The 23382-nt window shown below is 41.1% G+C and overlaps 1 protein-coding gene across 2 annotated transcripts; it reads left to right on the plus strand.

Moving 5' to 3' along the window:
* Positions 1–1149: 1149 nt before the first annotated feature.
* LOC120546616 (cAMP-specific 3',5'-cyclic phosphodiesterase 7B-like) lies at positions 1150–23378 on the plus strand. 2 transcript variants are annotated; one of them, XM_039781679.1, is made up of 13 exons: positions 1150–1173; positions 3931–3991; positions 15997–16086; positions 16534–16697; positions 16819–16882; positions 17128–17223; positions 19459–19559; positions 20526–20657; positions 20758–20846; positions 20984–21128; positions 21337–21433; positions 22009–22089; positions 22195–23378. In XM_039781679.1, the coding sequence occupies exons 1-13, from the start codon at positions 1153–1155 to the stop codon at positions 22404–22406; spliced, it is 1353 nt and encodes a 450-aa protein (XP_039637613.1). In that variant the 5' UTR covers positions 1150–1152; the 3' UTR covers positions 22407–23378. The 2 variants fall into 2 exon arrangements, with proteins under 2 accessions (XP_039637613.1, XP_039637612.1); XM_039781678.1 differs by lacking the exons at positions 1150–1173; positions 3931–3991 and adding an exon at positions 9299–10163.
* The last annotated feature ends 4 nt before the right edge of the window (positions 23379–23382 follow it).

A 23382-nucleotide genomic window follows, 5' to 3' on the forward strand; every position in this document is an offset into this window, starting at 1 on the left:
ATATGTATATGATGTCATTGACATTTTAGAACAAGGCTTTTTAGAACAAAAAAGCCAGCAGTGTGTATTTTCTTAGCCTCCCCTTTCGAATGCAACATTCAAATTAGACAAAAAATGATATCCTGAGAAAAGTGGATTTTGAGGGGTATAGCTCCATAGAGTGGCACTGGCCTGTGAGCGCCCCCTATATGGAACTCTGGTGGAACTGCAACCAGTTCAGAAGCCGGAAGTAACGTTCCCTTATTAGAAATTCTTTGAGAACGAGCCATACCCAACTCAAATAAAAAGGCAGAGTGCTCTCTCCCCGTGGGGTCGAAAATCAAGCTGTTCCACTTAGCTGCTCCCTCTAGAGGCCTGGAGAATGTCCGTTGTGTAGCTAATCTGGATGCAGCGTTTTTTTGTTGCATTCTTTTTCGGGGTTTGTGTGCTTTTCTTTTTGCGTCGTTTTTTATTTGCAGCGCGTTTGTGTATTTGGTTGTGTTGTGTGTATTTGCAGCGCGTTTATGTATTTGGTTGTGTTGTGTGTATTTGTAGCGCTGCACATGTGTTGTTTTCTTAATTTGGAGGGCGTTTGCCCCTGTCGGACACCATATCAGTGTGTTACAATACTTATTTGTCACTTTAAACCTAGTGGTTATATTGGATTGGACAGAGAACACACACACACACACACACACACACACACACACAACACACACACACACAACACACACACACATAAGCAGGATAGTAGCATTACGTTGACACCATTTTTTTACAGTCTATGCATGACAAACTAATCTGACAGCACTAATCAGGGATCACAAGTCCCGCCCCTGTTATGCTTCAACCAGCCCCTCCCTTCTCGCGCTCTCTGCGGCTCACAACCACGGCATGCGGGCAGGCGCGGCGTGTGATAAGCACAGCAACTTCACCTTCCCTTTAAAAAAAAACCCCGATACTGTCCTTACAGTGCAAGTAATGTCAGACATAACCGCGGAAAGAGGATGCAACAGTTAACGTTAGTTTCTTAAACGGGTGTCAGCCAGGGCAGTCACCTTTCGGCCTGCTGAATGCGGTTCACTCGTGCGCTCCCCGTGACATGAAAACACTCCTGCACGCGCCTGATTCCGTCGCATTCACTTGCTATCCACGAGCGGCCACGATGGTTAAATGTCCTGTTTAATGGTCGAGGTATGTAGGCTCATATGGGGCTGGTGCCTCCAGAAAGATACACAGAGTTGTTTTGGAATAGGCCTGCTAACAAAAAAATTTACCAATTATGTTTTGTAAGGACCTTTAAAGTGTATTTAGTGCTCAAAAGAGAGTTATTATAATATATAATTGTGGTGGTATTGTCATAGGGGGCTAAAATGTTTTGATATAGGTATAGTGAGTTTAGTGACATTGTTTTGTATGGTACAAATCCTTTTTTGGTGCAGACTTCTTCATATAGGCCTATATAACCTATTCTATAAGCTGCAGTGATCGGCTACAGTAGGCCTTCTGTATTATTGCAATGTGTCACGTCAGTGTATTGACAGCTTTACTACAGTCAACCTTTAATAATATATCTTAATATTCACACAGGAAGTAGCCTACAGGTAAAGTGGTTGTGCAAGAATTTGATTGTGAAAACAAAGGAGTTGATGAGGAGTTATTATTTTACGTTTAAAGTAGAGTGATTGTCATTATGTAAAACAAATATTTGAGCGTGAAGATTCATTCTTGACCTTAGAAACAGTAATGTTACTTTATAAGAAAATCTTAACTCACTGTCCACTTCCCAGCTTCATACTGAGCTTTCAAACACAAAGTTTATACTTGAACCTGGAAACCATTTGACAAAAAACTATTCAACTCAAAAGTCACTTACTAGCTTTTTTCCGGAGCTTTCCAGCCCGCTTAGCAGATGGAGTTTACTCGGTTGTTGTGGAGATAGCTCAGTTCTCATCACTTGCGTATTGAGTACCGCAGTGTTTACTTTTGTCTAGCATTTGATTTTTTAGTAAGCACTTGTCAATTTGACTGTTGGAAAGCTTACAGCGTACAGACTTGCCCAATGTAAACAGTTTGACAGAAGCTAGCCAAAACTACTATAGTAGACCAAGAGAGAGAGAGAGAGAGAGTTTGACTAGAGAGCCAGTTTTGGTAAATAACAATGTGAGTATAGAGCTAAAGCTAATGGAAAACATTTGAAAGAGGGCGTCCTGTAAAAATGCAAAAACCAGTGGGCCAGAGTGAACCATCATTGCCTCTGGTTTGTCTCCATCCACCCATTTCCTGTAACTGGTGTGCTAATTTAGATGTTAATCCTCCTACTCAAGGTACACTTGTATGACTATCTTCCTGCAGAGGGGTAACATTGAACACTATGTACAGTAATAACGAGATACCAGATGATGTGTTACTGTACGTGTATCAGGTCAGTTGCTTTACCTGGTGTCTATCAAATGTCTTTGCCTTCTTGTTTCTCTAAACCAACAACACTGCGTAGTGCACTCAGTCCCCTCTCACTCTTGTCCACTATGCACACAGATTAGAACTATTATCGCCATTACTAGCTATTATAAATAGATGACCTCAATTGGTAAATGTACTGTGCTGAGTCAGCCTGAACTGAAGCACACGACTTTGGGCTGTAATTAGGTTTAGGAACTGAACTTAGATCAGGTGCAATGGCAGATACCATACCATACTACTGATGTACTTTATCAATTTTCACTCATCAGAAAGAGATGGGCAAGGTATTGTTGGTGTTTATCTAAAAACAGGGCAAGGCTGTTGAAGGAAAATATTTGTCTGTCAGCACTCTCATTACTTTACATTTTACTTTGGGGTTTGGAGTGAGAGAACAAGAAGTCTTTATAAGTCAGGAGAATTCGCAAATAGAGGCTTGATGTGAATCAGAGGTGAAACTATTAGAATGAATTGTTAAGAGAATTAATTGGTTACAGTTTTGATAATCAGGTCATCATGTAAGTAATTTTTCAAGCTCAAATGCCAAACGGTTGGTTTTCGCCTCTTAAATGTCAGGATTTGTTACTGTTCTTTGTTATATGATCGTAACTGAATATCCTAACACAAATTTTCACCATAGTTACTATTAAAGTAGCAGTGTGTAGGATTTAGGGGGATCTTTTAGCAGAAATTGAATATGATATTCACAGTTATGTTTTCATTAGTGTATAATCAACTGAAGGCCTGAAGGTATGTTCAGGGGTGACGGAAGAGGTATTCAGTTGGTTGCAACCTGCAACCTCACCACTAGATGCCACTAAATCTTACACACTGGTCCTTTAACTGGACAAGAACTTTCAAAGGATATAAAACAACAAATAACATTAACATGATACATGTTATGTAGGTTAGAGGCTCAAGAGTAGTTTTTTTTTTTTTTGATAATTTTTTGGGCTTTTATGGCCTTCAATTGACCAGTTAGTTTGAAGGATAGGGGAGAGAGGGTGGACGACATGCAGCAAAGGCCCATGGGTGGGATGTGAACCCGGGCCGCTGCCATGGACCTACGTGAGGTGCTCACTCTACAGGGTGAGCTAAAGGTCATTCCAAGATTAGGTTATTTTAATTTTATTGGCAAAGCCCTTTATTCAGAATTATTATCCCATATTTTAAATGATGTAGATCTTATAGTGAACCACTAATATGTTTTAATGTTGCATGCCTGTGAAATAATAGAAAACTTAATATTAAGTGAGATTGTGAGGGCTTGTGTGAAAACAGGGAAGAATGGCACATCAGTGTGAAAGAGGTCTCTGAGTGTGTGTGTGTGTGTGTGTGAAGCCTTTTGCAAAGAGGGTCACCATGACTTTTCGCACAGTTTCTATTTATTAGCTAGGTCCATCAATGCGCTTAGATAGCAGTGTGTATTTTGGGGTGTTGTAATATTAATCTCAGCCTCTCTTTCTCTCTCCCTCTTTCTCTCTGCCACAGAGGTGTGGAGAAGTCGCATTTAAAAGGTCGGAGCAGAATGCCTTACAAGTTTGCATGCTGGGTAAGAATGCTAAATGACCTGAATACCGCAGTGCAAATGGTTGTTAATACAGTATATATAGCCAGCTGCAAATTGATGGTGCAAAATGTACAAATATTCGGTTACCGTGCTTCGGGCTGTCACTAACATTTGGCCCAGTATAATCTCTTGTCAAACACTAAGGCATATTTCTGCTATCTCTGTATACACTACAATGTCCAGTTGAATGGCTTTTATTGAATAAAAGGTGGTGCTCAATACAGTAAGTTTATAACTCTGAAAAAGTCTAACTTGTTGAAAAGCCTGTACACAAGTGTAAGTGTTCCAACAGTGTTGTGTTTTACTCTAGGCATGTTTTAAATGTAGTGTCCGGACTGGAGACAGTAAACTGTAGCTGTTTATCATAACTTCAGTGTCAGACCTTGAAGATTCAGACCTTGAAATTTAGCTCATGCTATTTTTTTCCATAGTAATGTCAAGGTTGTTTAAAAGTTCCCTGAAGAAGTGCGTAGTTGCGTGCAAGGGTGAGGCAACCTTAAACATATGATAAAAAATGTGCAGTAAGGCAGGGTGTAAATTACCAGTGCCAAGAAAATGTGCACATACAGTACATGTTCACATACTTACACGTACACAAACCAGCAGAAATGTAGATACAAAAACAAATACAAACACTTGCCACTGTTTTCTTTAGATGGGACAGTTTATATACTGGCTGACCCACTTTTCTGCAGCGACCTTCCAGAAAACGTCACCAGTATACAGTTTGTACTGTATAGTGTGTGTGTGTGTGTGTGTGTGGGTGGAAGAGAGGGGTCTATTGGAGCCAGCAGTGCTCTGGCTTACTCCCAAGTTTACTCCTCAAGACTTCCATTGACCTTGTCAACTCTCTTAATATCTTTCTCTCATTCTATGCCATGATCTCTGTTTTTTTACTTTTTGTCACATCAATTCTTTTCACACATTCACAGAGTTACGAATCTTAGCTCAGCTTTTTTGTTGCAATTGTTCATTTGCAACTTTGTTCTCATCTATTTGAACTCACATACAGTATATTAGAGCTGAAGATCTTTGCCCGAACCCAACGGGACCCGACGGGTTCGGTCGGGTTCGGGCTTAATTTCTATTATTTTTCATGGGCTCGGGCCGGGCTCGGGCTTGCGCTTCGGGCTGCATGGTATACGAGCGGTCAGCTGATGCGTTTCGATTAGCGTAAAAATGGATCCTGAGGAGGTGAAACGGAGGCTGGTCTCTGGAGGACTTAATTAATTTCTATGTTCCAACTTCCAAGTGGCCTATAGCCTCCGTTATTCATGAATAAATGATGTTAAAAAATGTATAAATGACTCATTTTTTACGAAAGACAAAGGAGCTTTGTGCGTGCGGCGCAGTCTCTTTTTTATTTCTCTCCCTTTTCCGCCGAGTGGTGCGTGTGCCCACTCGCGGTGCGAAGCGTGTGTCCGACACTCTAATGATGCTGATAGACGGCCTTTACAGTCGGGCTGTAAACGGGTTCGGGCTTTTAAAAAGCTGTCAATCAAAATGTACGGGTCAGGCTCGGGCCGAACTCTGTCGGGCTCGGGCGTTTTCGGGCCGTACTTTTAAGGCCCGATTACAGCTCTACAGTATATGTTTGCCAGTGGCAACATGGAGAAAAAGTCGTCGGCACTGTCCCACTCCTTCAGACTGATAATAGCTGTTTATTAGGGGTGTGACGAGACACTCGCTCACGAGACAAGACGAGACACGAGATTGGGGTCACGAGAGCGAGACGCGATTTTAACACTAATTTAAAGAAAACTTCAGTTAAGAAATATGACTGGGAAAAATAGTCTTTACTCAGAGAACCAAGGTTACAAGCTAGGGGTGTGACGAGACGCTTACTCCACGAGACGAAACACATCACGAGATTGGGTTCATGAAAGCGAGACGAGATTTCCGTCGAGGTGAAAAGTTGTCCGTGAGGGCGATGTGATGTCAGCGTGATGGAGCTGGAATTACTATTGAAAATCCCCTGCCACTTTTAAATCATTTGTGTGGCAACATTTTGGTTTTCCTCGGAAATAATAAACGGCGAAAGAGTGACAGACAAGACGAACACAATATGTAAACATTGTAAGAAAGAAATGCCGTTATACCCCGGCTAACACGAAGCACTATGCAAAAACACTTACAGCACCAACTACCAGCTCTCACTTCACTGCACCGGCGACCGCGGGCAGTAGTTAGTAGTACGGCATTTCTTTCTTACAATGTTTACATATTGTGTTCGTCTTGTCTGTCACTCTTTCACTCTTTTCACCTCGACGAGAAATCTCGTCACGCAAGATCTCGCGAGATCTCATAAAACGAGATCTCGTCACACCCTTACTGTTTATGATTGTAGGGCTAATTAGAATTTGTAGGGGTGTCACCAATCGCACTGATCCACAAATCGATTCAATTTAAAACAGTGACGGCAGTGCCACAATAAGAGCTACTTGAAGGACAGAAGGGTACTTTACAACAAAAGTTTCTCAAAGATTTACGAGGAACAATTGAATGACTGAGTACAAGGTGTACCTGAATGCACCATGAGGTCCCGTCTGAGCCCACATGCTTTAACGTCACCTTTCGTTGTTTGTTTTTCTGCATAACTCATGGAGAAGGCAAGTCATACCAGTGACTTCAAGGAAGCAAGAGGATTTTTTGGGTATTTTGTTTCTCTGTCATCTCCCACTCCGGCAGTGGCCATGGTGTCTGGAAAAAGCGCAGCTGCAGGCTACTGGTAAGCTAACGTTACCCTGTGTCTTTAGCTGCATGCTACCAGCCGGGAAGCTGCGTTGTATGTTTTTTTTTCTTCGGACTTGCGCAAGTAGGTCAGGGTGGAGAGAGAAAACAATATTGGGGTAATCGCTGATTCTGCTTTTGATTTAGACTATTGTAATTAAAAACTCTTTTTGATTGATTAGGATTTGAAAACGTGACACCCCATACGATTTGGCATCATGGTTGAACATAATAAATTGGACTAAGTCCATTATAGTCTGGACCTGCTGGACTGTAATCGTAATCTACATATTCTGTTGTTCAGTATGTGAATCTCAAGACAAACAAATCTGTGTATTTTGGTTAAAATCGTGCAGTCGTTTCAATAGTCTTAAAGCATGTTCATGGCTTAAAGGAAGAAATTGGGGAAGAATCTGTTGACCGTTTCTGATAAATCAAGTTCTTGCTTTTGGGTTTTAGATATTATATTTTAGATATTTGTCATTACATGACTACACCCAACAAGAAAATACAATATTTTACACCACCTGCTGATCGCAGCTACAACAAAACAATACATGGAGTACGTAGCCATGGTGTATTTTCACTGAGCAGCTGTACATTATGTCCCACTGCCTGCCTTTCACAGTTTCTCACAGCCTGTATCATTTATCTTAACGCTCTTTGTCTCGTGATTTCTTGCAACTTCTTATGTCTAATATGTGGCATTCAAGGCTGTCCGTCTGTGTGTGCGTGTGTGTGTCTTTGTGTGCGTGTGTATCAGTACTTTGTCTGCATGTGACTGTTTCTCAAGGGCACATTTCCACAATGGTTATAATGTAGCACTCCATCCTTCATTATTACATGCATGCAATGAGGAACACAAAGGTCTTATTTCCTTACATTCCCCTATTGTATTCATGTTAATTGATATCTGGTTTTCAGCAGTCACAGAAAAGCCTTTGGCTGTGTGTGACATTTTTTTTTTTTAGATAAATGTTTTATTACTTTTTATATTCAAACATACAGAACAGAGAAACATAATTGAACAAGAACAAAACCCCTCTCCCACCCTCTGCGGTCTTGAGGAAACAAAACAAACAAATAAACAGAAATCACACCTTGCCTAGTCACTCTCCTCTAGTTCTTGTGGTGTTGAGGTCATTAGGTCTGATATTTGTGCTGCTGCGCTTTTCCATAGGTTGATAGTCGATGTTCTGGCATTGTTAATCCTTGCTGTGGAGATCTCAAGCATAACTATGTCTAGAAAATACGCCAACCACTGTTTTATACAAGGCGAGTGAGGGGGAGCCAGCGTTGAGCTATCATTTTCTTGGTTGTGGTTGAGCCGGCTAGCCAAATTTTCCTCTGTCTCCCAAGCAGGTGTAATTTAGAGTCGTCATTAACTAACAAAACAATCGGGTCAGCAGGAATTCAACATCTTATCACATCAGATATTATTCATGTTGTTTTATTCCAGAACTCATGCACGTTTTCACATTCCCAGACCATATGCAGGAAAGTTCCAGTTTGTTCAGGTTGACAGAACGTGCAATAGGGAGTGGGAATGGCTTTAGAGATGTATCTCTTCTAAGGAGTCCAATATGTCCTATGAAATATGTTGAAGTGGATCTGCTGGTGATTTGGGTTCTTGGAACAGTGGGAAATGTTGTCGCAAACTGTCTCCCAATTAATTGCATTCCCCTCAGGGCTCAGCTCTCATTCCCATTTCTTTACTATTGGGAGTTCTCCTATGGATACTTGCATCAGTTTAGCATAAATCTTGGACACTAATCCTCTCAAAATCAACAAATCATTAAATGACTGGGTGCGCCTCAAGACTGTTTCCCCATGGCACTCCATAACATTTTAGGGCTGATCTTAAGCGAAGATAAAAGAAGAAGTTGTCCTGGGGACCTCGAAACTAGCTCTCAAGTCTTCAAAACTCAATATGCCTTTTTCATTGAATAGCTTGTCTAAAGTATAAATACCTCTGTCACTCCATCGGTTACAAGCAAAGGGTTTGTTACCAGACATTAAGTGTGCATTGTGCCATATTGGAGTATTCAAATGCCACTTATTGGTGTAGCGTAGTTGCTCCTCCACCTGTTTAAAGTTGGTCAATGTGTTTGGGATAATAGGGCCATAGGCTAGCATACACTTTTTTGGACACACACCTGCAAAGGCAAGGTCTTGCAGTCTTAGACTTCCACTGAGGTTTTGCTCTATTTCTATCCATGGAACTGTAGATGAGGTGTCCATCGGTGTGTGTGTGACATTTAAGGACAACAGGAAGACTGTGTTTATCTGAGTTAACACCGGGTTAGTTAAGGCCATTTAAATCATTTGATTTAAGGAGACCGAGCAGAGCACAAATAGTGTAAGATAAGACAAGCAATATGAGCATGTCGCTGTAGGCTCTGGGAAATTTGGATGGATACATGGATAGATGTTGGATTAAAAAAGAAAAATTGTCATAGAGATTGGTGTGGGGAAGGTATGACTCTGTGTGTGGTCCCACTGACTTGACCATGAGACCGTGTCCGTGGACCCAAAGCCCCACAATCGTTCACACAAATCCTTTTGGTCAGCTGTTGGTGTAGCAAGAACAAGATAGCACAACTGAGCTCCGAGTGGGGAGAGGAGGGGCTTTTAGACTCCACAACAACACCGGTGTGAGTGAGACTGTAGAGAGGAGAGAGAATGCGGCAGAAGGAGGGAGCAGACCGACAGTGGCTGACTCTGGGAGAGAGATAGAGACGGATTTTCACTTCTCTTCATTGGCTTTTCCCTGCTTCTTTTCTCTGCACTTGTTTTGTCTTTTTTATCGCTCTGCAGCCATTTGCTCTCAGTCTCTCTGTCCCTCTTTCTTTCCTGCTGCTGATTCTGTCTCTCCCTGCAGCCTTTACTCCTCTGTCCAACATTCTGACTTGCTACTATCTGTCTGTTTGTCCTCCTTCTCACCTATGGCTACCTGATAGTCAACTTCCTCTCCTACTCTCTTTTTCACAACCATCCTTTTTTCTCTCTCCTTCCTCAGTTTCACCCATGTCTTTACTTTGATCTTTCCTTTCCTTGCACTGGTCTGTCACCTATCTGTTGTTTTTTGGTGTGAGGATGCCAGTACTGGATGGGTTCTGGGGCCCAGATCTCAGGATGCGGGACTCCGGTCTTGGCGTTGAGGTTGAAGTTGGGGTCTGTCCAGACGAGGCTCCCCGCTCGCCAGTCTGGGGGTCTCTCAGGACGCCTCCTATTACCTGTGGGGGCCTGTCATTGGCCCTGGAGCTTCCGGCTCTCATACGGCAGCTCAGGGCAGCCTGGAGGGCTCGCAGAGGAGGCTCCCGGGGGCCCGAGAGAAGTCAGGCGAGCACTTGGGTGGAATCAGAGAAGGAAGAGGTAGAGGAGGTGAAGCATGACGTAGAGGACAGAAGCGGTCATCTGAAAGGTAACTTGCACATAATACACGTTCCAGTAAGTACAGCTAATCTTATGGGAGTCAGATTTCTCATAAATGTTTAATGTCGTTTGACCCAGTAACTGTGTATGCTACATTAACACATCCATTGTAGAAAACAGATAGTGTGTGACTTTACGTTGGATTTTTTTTGGGCGCATTCCTTAACAATATGTAATTTTTTTGTGTACAATTTATTATTTGTCTTATAAACATAGTGGTAATTTTTTTGGCAGGTCACGTTTATGAATAAAGGTCTATGTTTTTTTGTGGGTTTGTTCATCAGTTTTCGCATTTGAATGTTCGACTTTTGACTGCATGCCTTGGTGCACGTTTTCATTTTAGACAAGGGGTGTGTGTGTGTGTGTGTGTGTGTGTGTGTGTGTGTGTGTGTGTGTGTGTGTGTGTGTGTGTGTGTGTGTGTGTGTGTGTGTGTGTGTGTGTGTGTGTGTGTGTGTGTGTGTGTGTGTGTGTGTGTGTGTGTGTGTGAGAGAGAGAACAGATTATCCTTGAGAACTGAGCCTCTGGGCGTATGTTTACGCGTGCGTGTTTGTAATTGACGTGGGTCGAGACGAGGTTCATAGCAGTTCAGATGCCCAGGCAGAGTAAACAGTGAAATGAGGGATTTAGGCTGTAAAGCCAGTGTGTAACCATCTGGTGCGATGCAGCTGTACTGATGACACTGAAGCAATCAAGCTGAGTCGATCTGAAGTGCAACACCGCAGAGACGCAAAGTTAATATTGTTGACCGTTCGATGTGAATTAGTTCCAATTAAAGAATGGACCTTGAGCTAATGTTTAATTTCAACATTAATGACAGGACATAAGGTAAATCCGATATTGTACAATTATGGTAACAGACAACAGTGACATGACATTTTTCAGTCTGTACATGCTAATGTTTGCTTTCATATTAGTATATAAACAAGATTAATGAATACTAATATGGACAATAAGAGTAATACTTTAACCCCTAATCAGTTGATAATAAAATGGAACCAAGGACATATAAATCTTTAATGTGCCTTTGAAAAGTTTTGATGAAGTGATGATTCATACTGTGGGGAATTACCTGTGCGCCACCACTGACTCATAAGGTGGGAAACGGACAAATGTACGCCGTTCACTGCCTGTGACTTTTCCTTTGCATCGTGATGACCTCGGTCGTTTGATGACTCCTTACAGAGGGTGAGAGGCTATCTGCGTACTGTTTGATTCACCACATACCAACATGTGTCGAGACACTGTGAGATAACTTGTCAGCGGGGATAGTGAGTCATTCTGACATTTCCAAGGATGTAAAGGGCTTAAAAAAGACTAGTATTTAGAAAAAGTACAGTTTCAGAGTTACGCATTTTACCTCAAGCCTATGGGCAAAACAGTTTATGAAATCTTGAAAAAAATAATTTAAAATTCTTCTTTTGTGACATTAGGACATTTGTAATAGCAAAACAAAGTAGAGAAGCTCACAGGATTAAAAGATAATGTGTAAAATATGTTCAGTTTTGAAGATAATTCACCTGCACACAAACACTCTATTAAAAACATGGCAAATATAGGCACATCCTTCCACATCCTTCCTTTCACTGGCTATGCAGAACAGCCAATAGGAATGCTCTCTCTCTAAAATGACCTGTGATTGACCAAAGTTTCTCATCACAAGATTGATTTTCTAAAGCCAGGAAACAGAGCGAACAGGATGTACCGAAGTACAGTTTTTGCTCAGACCACTTGAATTATATGCTGAAAGATTACTATGGAATGTTTGAAGTGCCTACCAGAGCTTTAATCAGTAATTATTTTGCTAGTCAGTTAATCGTCCTTTAATTTATTTATCCAAAAAACTGGTTCCAGTCCCCCGAATGTCACCATTAGCTGGTTTCTTAATGTTCTATCACATTAAACCAATTTCTTTGGATTTCTCTGGTTGGACAAAACAAGACATTTGAATATTTCAACATGGGCTTTGCCATCATAATTTTTTAACTATTTTTTGAGATTTTATAGACCAACCAACTCATCAGTTTATTAAGAAAATACATTTCTGGTGCTCTTCAAAAATGATAGGAAGGTTGAGGGAGTAGTCACGGAGAGAGAGAAGGATGTGGATACTGGAGCCAGAGGTAGGGGAGGTATTAAAGATGGACTAACACATAAAATGGAAGTATGGAGAGATAGCTGGAGTGAAGGAGGAGAGCGAGATGTGTGTGCCTGAGTGTTTGTCTGTGTTGAAGGGGGTGGGATTTTCCAGATGATGTATTTCCCCCTCTCCTTGCCCACCAGCACACAGGATTAAAAAAGCAAAGAGGCTTTCCCTCTTTTCTCCTTTTCTTGCTCAAACTAGACCAGCAGGACTCTTTTTGCCTCACTTTACCAGATTGAGTCACTGCCCCCAAACACTTTAATTTCATATGCATGGAGATGCATAAATAGAAAACGATGCCCCTTTTTTTACTTTATGTTTTATGTATAGCAGCCTACACCGAAACCACACCAAAACCACAAATCATTGCCTTCAAACTGTGCCGCTTTGGCAACACCCACACTTGCCAGACAAGATCTGGCAACCCGAGGGAGTTACCATAGTGACTCCAACCCCATTAACAGGTAGTTTAGCTGCTGAGGTGGTGTGGACTGACAACCGTGGGGACATAATACGCTCCAGTTCCTCACATCTGATCTGTAAATTATTTAATATTTTTTATAGTTTTCAGTATATTCATGTGAACATTTCATGAGTGTGCGCTGTGACTTGGGACCTAGTTCTGTTGTGTGTTGCCACTGGCCTCAGGGTGTGTGAGTTGCGCATTTTAAACAGAGGCAGTATTCAGTATTCAAGGACCCACGGTGCTGCTGTGTTCCCTCTCCGTCTGTTAGGTGCTCACGCAGCAAGGATAAGAAATACAAAAGGTTACCTTTTCAGTACATACAGTAGACAAAAATGCTTGATATCCAGTTAGGAGAAAATATGCTGTCAGTAATACACATTTCCTTTTTTGCTCATCTTGTTTGAGAATCAAACTTCAAATTGAAAAACTATTGTTTTGTAGCAGAAATGAAGACCACTCCTAAAAACGAGAATTATTAAATGAACAGAATGTAGCCTACATAGTCAATTTAGTACCAATCATGCACCATAGCAGCTGCACAGTGGCGTGAAATCCATTCTCCTTGGGCAAACTCGGCCCAGATGCATGATGTTCTGGTGATTCGGCGATGTCAAAGATCCTCTTGTTTTCAGAGAATCTGGTTTATGAGACACTCTAAATCTGCTTCTATGAGGCTGATTATGTTGGGAACACTTTTTCATTCTCTCATCACCCCGCTGCCCTTTTGATTACTTTCTTCCTCTATTACCTTAGCTCTAGTCTCTACACTCACTTCCCCCGAGCGGTTTATATTTGTTTGTTGCACTATAAGATGAATAAATATGGAATGATGCCACTTTTCCACCGTATGTTTACCAGATAGCTGCCTAGCCTACACAACACACACACACACACACACACACACACACACACACACACACACACACAACCAAAAACACGCACACGCACGCATGTACAGCACACTAAAACCTCTGAATCTGCTTTTATGAGGGTGATTATGTTGTAAATCTACACCAGGGAACACTTTGCTCCATTGTTCTCTCATCACTACGGTGGCCGGGAAGTGCAATGCAACATTACAAAGAATGAAACACTTTTACAAAGCTCGAGACAAATTTACATTTTGGAAAACAAATTTACATTTTGGAAAACAAATTTACATTTTGGAAAACAAATTTACATTTTGGAAAACAAATTTACATTTTGGAAAACAAAATAACATTTTAGAAAACAAATTTACATTTTGGAAAACAAAATAACATTTTAGAAAACAAATTTACATTTTGGAAAACAAAATAACATTTTCGAAAACAAATTTACGTTTTAGAAAACAAATTTACATTTTGGAAAACAAAATAACATTTTCGAAAACAAATTTACGTTTTAGAAAACAAATTTACATTTTGGAAAACAAAATAACATTTTCGAAAACAAATTTACGTTTTAGAAAACAAATTTACATTTTGGAAAACAAAATAACATTTTAGAAAACAAATTTACATTTTCGAAAACAAATTTACATTTTCGAAAACAAATTTACATTTTAGAAAACAAATTAACAAGATGCAAAACACTTTTACCAGTCCCGAAACAAATTTACAAATGACAGATTCTTCACGGAAGGGAATGTACCACATACCGGAGTGATGAGGTGTTGTTGGTGAGCGCGATCAATTTGTGTTGTTGTGAGTGAGTATATGGCGTGAATGAAGTTTATGGTGACTTTACGTGTGGTCGGTGTTTGGAGTTTTTATATGACGCGGACCTGACGGAAACATTGGAAAAACAGGGAACGTATCGACAGCCGGCCGGATCGAAGCTACAGCAGGGGGCAGCTGAGTCCGTCTGCAGCTGCAGGACCTGGAGCTCACTGCCCATTCCTGGGAGCCAAAACCGACACCACGCAGCTGGAGACCCAGGCCGTATTGCTGGGCCCGCTGGAGGGAAGGGAAGCCCGGAGAATCAGATCCAGGACTAAACGGAGCGGACTGTCACAGCCTGCTGAAGTTTAAATCACAGTTTTCCTAAAGGGAGTCTGGCGGGACTCGGACTGTGGACGACGAAACAACGACTTAAAGTCTCGTTAAATAAATAAATACATGCAGAAATAAATGAATCATTAGTGGGGGAGTGAGCCTGGACATTTCAGTCTGTTTAAACTTCACTTTGAAGCAGAACCTCTTAGTTCAGAAGGGTGAAGTTTCCGTTTGTACTCATATCTGTGAACTGATTATAATAAATATTCTTTGTATTAACACATTAATTAGTCTCTTTGTCTTTTGTTTAAAAAACAAGAACATCGCATGAGATTTTGACGATTTATAGTGATTTTATTTCCGTTAGACCTTTGCCTACATTGACGCTGATGCATTAAGGACGCCCATAGACAGTATATAAGGCAGTGCCTCCCTGTTCCAAGATGGCGCTCTATTGACGCATTCGATCCATAACTGCCGTAGTCAAGGCGACATGTATACAAAACCTCATCACTTCCGGTATGTGGTACATTCCCTTTCCGTGAAGAATCTGTCATTTGTAAATTTGTTTCGGGACTGGTAAAAGTGTTTTGCATCTTGTTAATTTGTTTTCGAAAATGTAAATTTGTTTTCCTAAAATGTTATTTTGTTTTCCAAAATGTAAATTTGTTTTCTAAAATGTAAATTTGTTTTCGAAAATGTTATTTTGTTTTCCAAAATGTAAATTTGTTTTCTAAAATGTTATTTTGTTTTCCAAAATGTAAATTTGTTTTCTAAAATGTTATTTTGTTTTCCAAAATGTTATTTTGTTTTCCAAAATGTAAATTTGTTTTCCAAAATGTAAATTTGTTTTCTAAAATGTAAATTTGTTTTCTAAAATGTTATTTTGTTTTCCAAAATGTAAATTTGTTTTCTAAAATGTTATTTTGTTTTCCAAAATGTAAATTTGTTTTCCAAAATGTATTTTGTTTTCCAAAATGTAAATTTGTTTTCCAAAATGTTATTTTGTTTTCCAAAATGTAAATTTGTTTTCCAATTTTTTTTTTTTTTTTTTTTTTTCCAAACGAATGAATTTTTTTTATTTTTTTTCACATCCACCCCTCTGGCAGCTCGACTCATCGTTTAGCCATCAACCTTTTGCTTGCTTTGTTCCTCTATTTCTACACTCACCTCCCCTCTCTACTTACTATTTATATTACCCATATTTTACCCCCTTCTTCTCTCTCTGTCTATGTGCAGCTGATGGCAGACTGAACACTGGTCATGCTGGTGTGCTGCTGGTTGAGAGACGAGGCTCCTACCCACTGATTGACCTGCGAATCCTAAAAAGTAAGTCTCCTGACCCATTTGAATGCAAAACAATGTACATATATTGACCATGTCAGCAATTCTCAGTCTACTAACACAAGTCATGTCTTTTTTTTTCTCTTAGAAATATATATATATATATATATACATACATATATACATACATACATACACACACACACACACACACACACACACACACACACACACACACACACACACACACACACACACACACACAGTATATTTTTTCAGGAATCACATTCTAACTTTCGAACACTATGATCACCGTGATTACAGCAAATGTGTAACCTTCCAGCTGAGGGTTGTGTGTATTCAATGTATCGTATTTTTGCACTATAAAAGCAAAGCGCAGTTCGCCCGTGCCAAAAACCGATACTGACTGATGCACTACTTTGTCAGGTATCTGCTGCATGGTCTATTAATGCAAATCGTTTGTAATTTCAGCCAGTGCCCAGCAGGGGGAGATAGAGGCCGGCACCAGGAGAAAGGTGAAGCGTCTGCTGAGCTTTCAGAGATACTGCCATGCCTCCAGGCTGCTCAGGGGGTTGGTGCCCCACACCCCCGGGTCACTACACCTACTAGATGACGAGTACCTGGGACAAGCTGCAGTAAGAACACACACTCACAGCCCATACAAATTTAAAGTACAGGTGCTCTGTAGCTCCAACTCTCTATGTGTCAGGTATGAATCACTGATCAGTTCTGAAAACAGTCTGTCTTTCTTTACAGCACATGTTATCAAAAGTAGGCAAATGGAACTTTGACATTTTCCTCTTTGATCATCTTACAAATGGTAAGATGAATGTTTCATGTATTACTTAAAGTTTAACATATGTCATCCCTCACCTTACATGTTCCTTCACCAATTGAACTATTTATGTTAGCATTGTTTTCTTTTTGTTACAATTCATTCTTAGATTAGATTTGAAAGTGTTTTTTCTTTCTGGCACAATAAAATTATTAAATACAGAGTGAAAGGATATTTTCAAACGTACTGCACTAAAAACATCTTTTCTTGAATTAATTTGTGTGCTGTAGGTAACAGCCTGGTGACTCTGATGTGCCATCTCTTCAACGTCTACGATCTCGTTCACCACTTCCAGCTGGACATGATCAAACTGCACAGGTTTCTCAGTAAGCTGCAAGCAAGTCTCAGGGATTACACCCATCCACCCTCTGTCCTGCTTTGTCCTCCAGCAAGAAGAGATGTAAAAGTGCATCCTAATATCATAGTCTAATTGACTTGAATTTGCTAGGCTCTTAAGCCCAGTTCAGACCAAAGATTGGCGACAAGATTAAACCACAGCGGTCAGAACTGGCCCATCGCAGCTCGACTCAAGCCAGCTGATGGCTTCGCCTGCGACTCAGCTGGTCAAGTTGCCAGAAGCTGGTTTTAGAACGTAAGGGACGTCACCTGTTTTAACAGCCAATAGCGAAGTCAGCTTGTAAAGACAGCTACAAACATAAAATGATCCATATTTCATTTTATTTCTGTTACAAACTGTCAACTGGTCGAAATGGCAGAGTTTTAGACAGCGGCTCAAAGGCCGCCTGCGAACACGGTATGTGGTCAAGTGAGCTAGAGAGTAACTGAAGACGGAGCTGTGTTAGAACAAAGCAGTGAATTGCATAAATATGTTGTTTTCGCCGATTTATCGCTAGAAATGCAACCGTAGCAAGCATCTCACTATCACGTTATCCACATTCATATACAGTAGATGCAATAAATGATATGTCCAGCTACAAAAACGCCTGAAAGTCGAAAGTTAGAACTGAAGTATGGAAGATGATACACCGTCTAGTCTCGTTGCATTGGTGTCATCTGGCAGGTTTAAGAACATTGTAGAATGGCACGTTGCAAGTAGTTGCAAGTTTCAAATCTTTGGTCTGAACTGAGCTTTAAACAACTTTCAGTATGGCTTGAGCCAAACTTTTTTAAACATTTACATGGTTAGGAGCACTGGTGTATTAACACATAGCATTCCCCCCATTAGTCACCACTTCATAGAAAGCATTTACTCTCTAAAAAGTGCACCCGGCGGCCTTTTTGGCGGGGCAGAATGCTCTTGAAAGCTGAGAAGGGAAGCCCAGACTGACGTCAACTGGTTCTTTTGTCTGCCAATCACTCACTACAAAAGAGTCACAGGGTTTGTGTTCCTCACAATAAAAACAGATATGGATAAAGTGACATTGTTGTAAGGGAATATTAATCCCGTATCCATAGCATGCTAAATGCTGATATCCGATATTGCAGAGCAACAACGAGCTGTGTGTCGCTATGGAAACAAAGTGCACAGTCAGCATCTTCTTTTTGTTCTTTCTTCTTTGTTTTTTACACACACGAAACGTGATGTATGAAGAGAACCTACAGAAACAGGATTTTTCTCCACTCGTCATTGGACAATGGAAAACGAGGGCTAATACTGTGACATTGTATGTACACAGTTAATTATAAATGAATTACCACAAAGATAAGTTATTGTGGCTTCAGTTTCTCCCTGTCTCATACGTTCATTATATTTCAATGATGTTCCCTGGGGTCATCGGTTTTTCAGGTCTTTCAACATCAGACATCCTCGCACAGGCGACCCAGCCAGAGTTGATCAGGCCCCAACAGATCACCCTGCTTGATCCACAGCCAACTCAACGCCTTCTCCGCGGCATCTGTGATCTTCTTGGTGGCTCTCCTGATGTCCAGTCCAGTAATTCCAAGGACCTTGAGTACCCTGCAGAGTGGGCTCACACCCAGTCCCCCATCCCCTGCTTTGGTGCTCGCCTACCAGCCCCTCGTACGTGGCCCTCTTCCTCTTGAAGGCCTCCTCCGTTCACAGTTCCCAGGGAACAGTCAACTCCCCGCAACTCCACTTGCCTTGTTGTTGTTTCCAACATCAGCACCATGTCTGGCCTAAGTGTGGTCACTGCGATGGTAGTCTGAGATTCTGAGCCCAAGGTTGGCCTTCATCTGACGGTCCCGTGCTGCAGCAGGAAGCCCCCCTGGTGGGCTTGGTTGCTGCTGTGCCCTCTTCCCAGCCTTGACAAAGGCAATGGACTGCCTCGCTGGTTGTTGCTGCCTGCTATGAGACATCCCTGTGCCCTTGTCCATTTGTTTACTGGGTTGCTGCAGCTGTTGTCAAAGTATGCAATTTGAAGAACTGTTAAGCAATCTAAATTGTGTGTTCACATTCCCCAGTGAATCAAAACATTGAGGTAAAATCACTGAATCATACTTACACATAAGACTGCTCTGATTTTCAAATTAAAGCATTCATATAAGAGTTTCAATAGTGTTGCTTAAATGGCATTAAGATCGGATTAAAAATGTGGAAGTTGAGATAACTTCATGGGGTTTAACCTTGTGTGTCTCGCCAGGCATGGTGCAAGAGGACTACCACTCCCAGAATCCCTATCACAATGCTGTTCATGCTGCTGATGTCACCCAAGCCATGTACTGCTACCTGAAGGAGCCCAAGGTAATGAATAATGCTGTATTCTCACACACACACACACACACACACACACACACACACACACACACACACACACACACACACACACACACACACACACACACACACACACACACACACACACACACACACACTATAAGGCTTCACCAGACCTAAGCTTCTCCTTGACATATTCTATTAGCTTCTCTTCCTGAGGGATAATTCCTCACTTAGACTCGACAACACATCCATCCTCAGCCTGGAGAAATCCCTGAAGCCCTCTGACCAGATTAAGATTCTCTGCATCTTTCCCTTTTATTCAGTAATTGCTTTTGTGTCCTTTTGTTGCACTGTAAAGAACTTTGTGGTGCATCTATTTCGTTAGAAGAACTTACATAAATAAATTGATTTCAGCACAGCACACACACGCCAGTGGGTTCTAGATAACAAACACACTCACACTATAAGATGTCAAGCCTGCTGCTTCTCCGATCTATATGCCATTAAGCATGAATCTTAACCCAGTTACACACACCTATGTCTGTTATAAATTAAAGTCAATATTTTTAAACTTTGAGGTAAAATGATTTAATGTCAGGTAAATTAACTTATTTGACCTATTTATTTTTTATTTATAAAATTATCCAGAAAGGGTCTTCTACTATACTTAAATCACAAAAGGAACTATTTGTTTTCCAAAAGCTATGATGAACCACAAAGGATACAGTTGTATAAGTTACATGGAAAAGTACAAACGCAGTCCGAACATTTCTGAAATACAAAGTGTGTTTTGTGGAGCTGGAGTCTTAATTTGCTTTGTAGAAACTTATTTGGCAATGGCTTGAATGTAACGGACGTTCATTAATATAAAAAAGTTGCACAATAAAGCGTTAAAGGACATCACAGCAATCAAGTTAATTTGAAAGGAGTGCAAGTGTCCCTCCTACATAAGGAACAATCATTGCCCTGTCAACCCTTTGTGTGTTGTAGCTGGCAGAGCAGCTGAGTCCTCTGGACGTGTTCCTGGGTCTGATGGCAGCCGCCACCCACGACGTTGACCATCCTGGAGTCAACCAGCCCTTCCTCATTAAGACCAGACACCACCTGGCATCTCTCTACCAGGTACACACAGGTGTGCTGATATGTGTTAGTGTGTGGGTGTAAATGTGCGGTAGGTTTAGTGTCCAGCCTGTAACCTAGTCTGTTTGAAACCCGTTTACAGAACACGTCTGTGCTGGAGAGTCACCACTGGAGATCCACTGTAGGCATGCTGCGAGAGTCACGACTGCTGTCCCACTTGCCTGCTGTCATGTCAGAAGAACTTTTACAGAAACACATAATATGAACATTATTTATAAGGATTCCTTACTCCTTTGGTCATTGAAGAATTGTTACCAAGATACAAGATATGATGTTTTGGCTCAGTGATGCCCCCCTCTACTCTGCAGGCAGGACATGGAACAGCAGCTGGGCTCTCTCATCCTGGCTACAGACATCAGCAGGCAGAATGAGTTCCTGTCAACCTTCAGAGAACATCTGAACAACCAGGACCTGGACCTTCAGCTTGCTTCTCACAGGCACTTTATACTGCAGGTATACTGCTCATCATAACCATGCATGTTTCACAAACAAATCAAACTATAATGTATACTTCATTCAAAGAGTAAAGCTAGCGTAGCTGCACAGTGTGTGTGTGTGTGTGTGTGTGTGTGTGTGTGTGTGTGTGTGTGTGTGTGTGTGTGTGTGTGTGTGTGTGTGTGTGTGTGTGTGTGTGAATCTCTCTCTCTCTCTTTGCCTTCAGATTGCTCTGAAGTGTGCAGATGTCTGTAATCCATGTCGATTTTGGGAGCTGAGCAAACAGTGGAGTGAGAGGGTGTGTGAGGAGTTCTACAGGCAGGGTGAGTAAAGTGTGGTTTAAAAAAAAAAAAATACAAAAAGATTTTTTTTTAATTTTACATTCCTTTTTATTTTTTAAAAAACACAAAACCACCTGGCTTCATATTAAAAGACGATTGAAAGAAACTTACAGGACAACTCAAGACGGTTTTAAGATTGCAGAGGTAGCTGTGTGAGGGTTAAATATACTGTCACCAACATGGCACTATATCCATAAATATGCGGTTCCTTTCCTTGAAAAACAGACTTTAGCAGACATCTGGCATCCATGTTTGTTTGGTTTTCAGGCACCTTTGGTACATTAAGCACCAAGTTGGATATATCTGAAAAATGTAGTCTTAATTAAGACCTGGATGTAAATCTTTTCAGAGATTGTCTCTGTTCAAAGTAATTTTATTGATACGTGAATAATGTTTGAACAAATACTTGTGTTCCCTACTTTTTTTGGCATTCATCAAAGTGTTAAAATATTACCCTAAAGATTTTATGATGGTCTGCATCAGCATCATATGTTGTTATGGCATCTCTTTTATTCATGTGGATACTGTTTTCTGAATTTTGGCTATTAACCTGACAGGTGACCTGGAAAGAAAGTTTGACTTTGAGATTAGTCCTCAGTGTAACCAGCAGGCTGACTCTGTCCCAGCCATTCAGATAGGTAATTACTACAGTGCACACACACCAAGACCTGTATACAGTATTATCATCAAAATGTCCCTCAACTTATCAGTAGATGACCCACCTTCATTATATTTTTTCTCAGGATTCATCTCCTACATCGTGGAGCCTCTGTTTGAGGAGTGGCACCGCTTCACCGAGCCCAGCGTGCTCAGTCAGAACATGATGGGTCACCTGTACAAGAACAAGGCCCGCTGGAGCCGCCTACGATACGCACACACGCCGTCAGACACCGAAACTCACTCCCATGCCGAGGAGCCCGGAGGAGGAGGAGGAGAGGGTGGAGACATTTCTTAATCTATCTCTCATTTCTCGAGGTATTTGATCTTCCTTTTGTAAACAGGAGTGGAGTGTTTATCCACCTCCTTGTTTGTCCTCCAGCATATTTTCTCCAACTGACGGTGGTTTACAGGCTCTAAACAAGGGAGCATTGGATGGGAGTCTGGCTTCAATTCATGAGAGATGGCTCCCTCTCCTGGAGCGGAGGACCGTAGCCCTGCAGGGGGGAAAAAGAAGATGGAGAGAGATTCATGCTAGGGCAGATGGATGGATAATCTTAGTAAATATGCCAATTTGACAAAGTCATGCCTTTACCACAGTGGTATCTGCTGCAAAGTATCTGAGAAAAGCATGAAATTAAAAGGTTAGCTGAAAGCAGAAGAGGGATCAGTGAAGACAAGTTTTAATGTGTTTGCACAATTCTGCTAGAACAACAAAGAAATGAAAAAGTCAGCTGGACTGTGCTGGAAAAGATGACGAAAATATATGAAAGAAAAATATATCCACTATACTATAAGTTTTAAACTTTTAGACAATACATACTGTATTAAGCTCTTTACACTTTTTTCTCTTTTTTTGTACAGCTTGCACTTCTATTGGATACTCACTAACTTACTCACGTTTTTAACTCACTAAGTTGGTACTATAACAATGTATTCTCTTTGAACTGTGTAAGACTGACTGAACTGACCGACATAAAATGGCTACAGCTGGTGTCGCTCAGTTGCTTAACGCTGATAGTCAGCTGGATGTTTTTGGACTCACCGATGTGGAGAATGCAAATCGGAGCAGTTTTCCACAGTGTTTGTGTTCATGTAGTCTTTAGCCACAACGTTCCACTTCCGGGATCGCTCCCGTGCCCCGGAAATTCTGACGGAATTCTTTTCGGCCAGATGTCCGCTTTCTCTGTGTTGGAATTTTAAACTCTGGTGGATTTATGAGGACTATAGTTAACTGCTTCTCAGATCGCTCCAGGGTAAATCCAGACAGCTAG

The sequence above is a fragment of the Perca fluviatilis genome, chromosome 18 (assembly GCF_010015445.1).
Source record: "Perca fluviatilis chromosome 18, GENO_Pfluv_1.0, whole genome shotgun sequence".
Taxonomy (NCBI): domain Eukaryota; kingdom Metazoa; phylum Chordata; class Actinopteri; order Perciformes; family Percidae; genus Perca; species Perca fluviatilis.

Coding starts and splice junctions, on each gene's coding strand:
- LOC120546616 (XM_039781678.1), top strand. CDS start 9,836: ATGCCAGTACTGGATGGGTTCTGGGGCCCAGATCTCAGGATGCGGGAC. Junction 19,560..20,525: donor GCTACCTGAAGGAGCCCAAG/GTAATGAATAAT, acceptor TGTGTGTTGTAG/CTGGCAGAGCAGCTGAGTCC. Junction 20,847..20,983: donor TCCCACTTGCCTGCTGTCAT/GTCAGAAGAACT, acceptor TCTACTCTGCAG/GCAGGACATGGAACAGCAGC.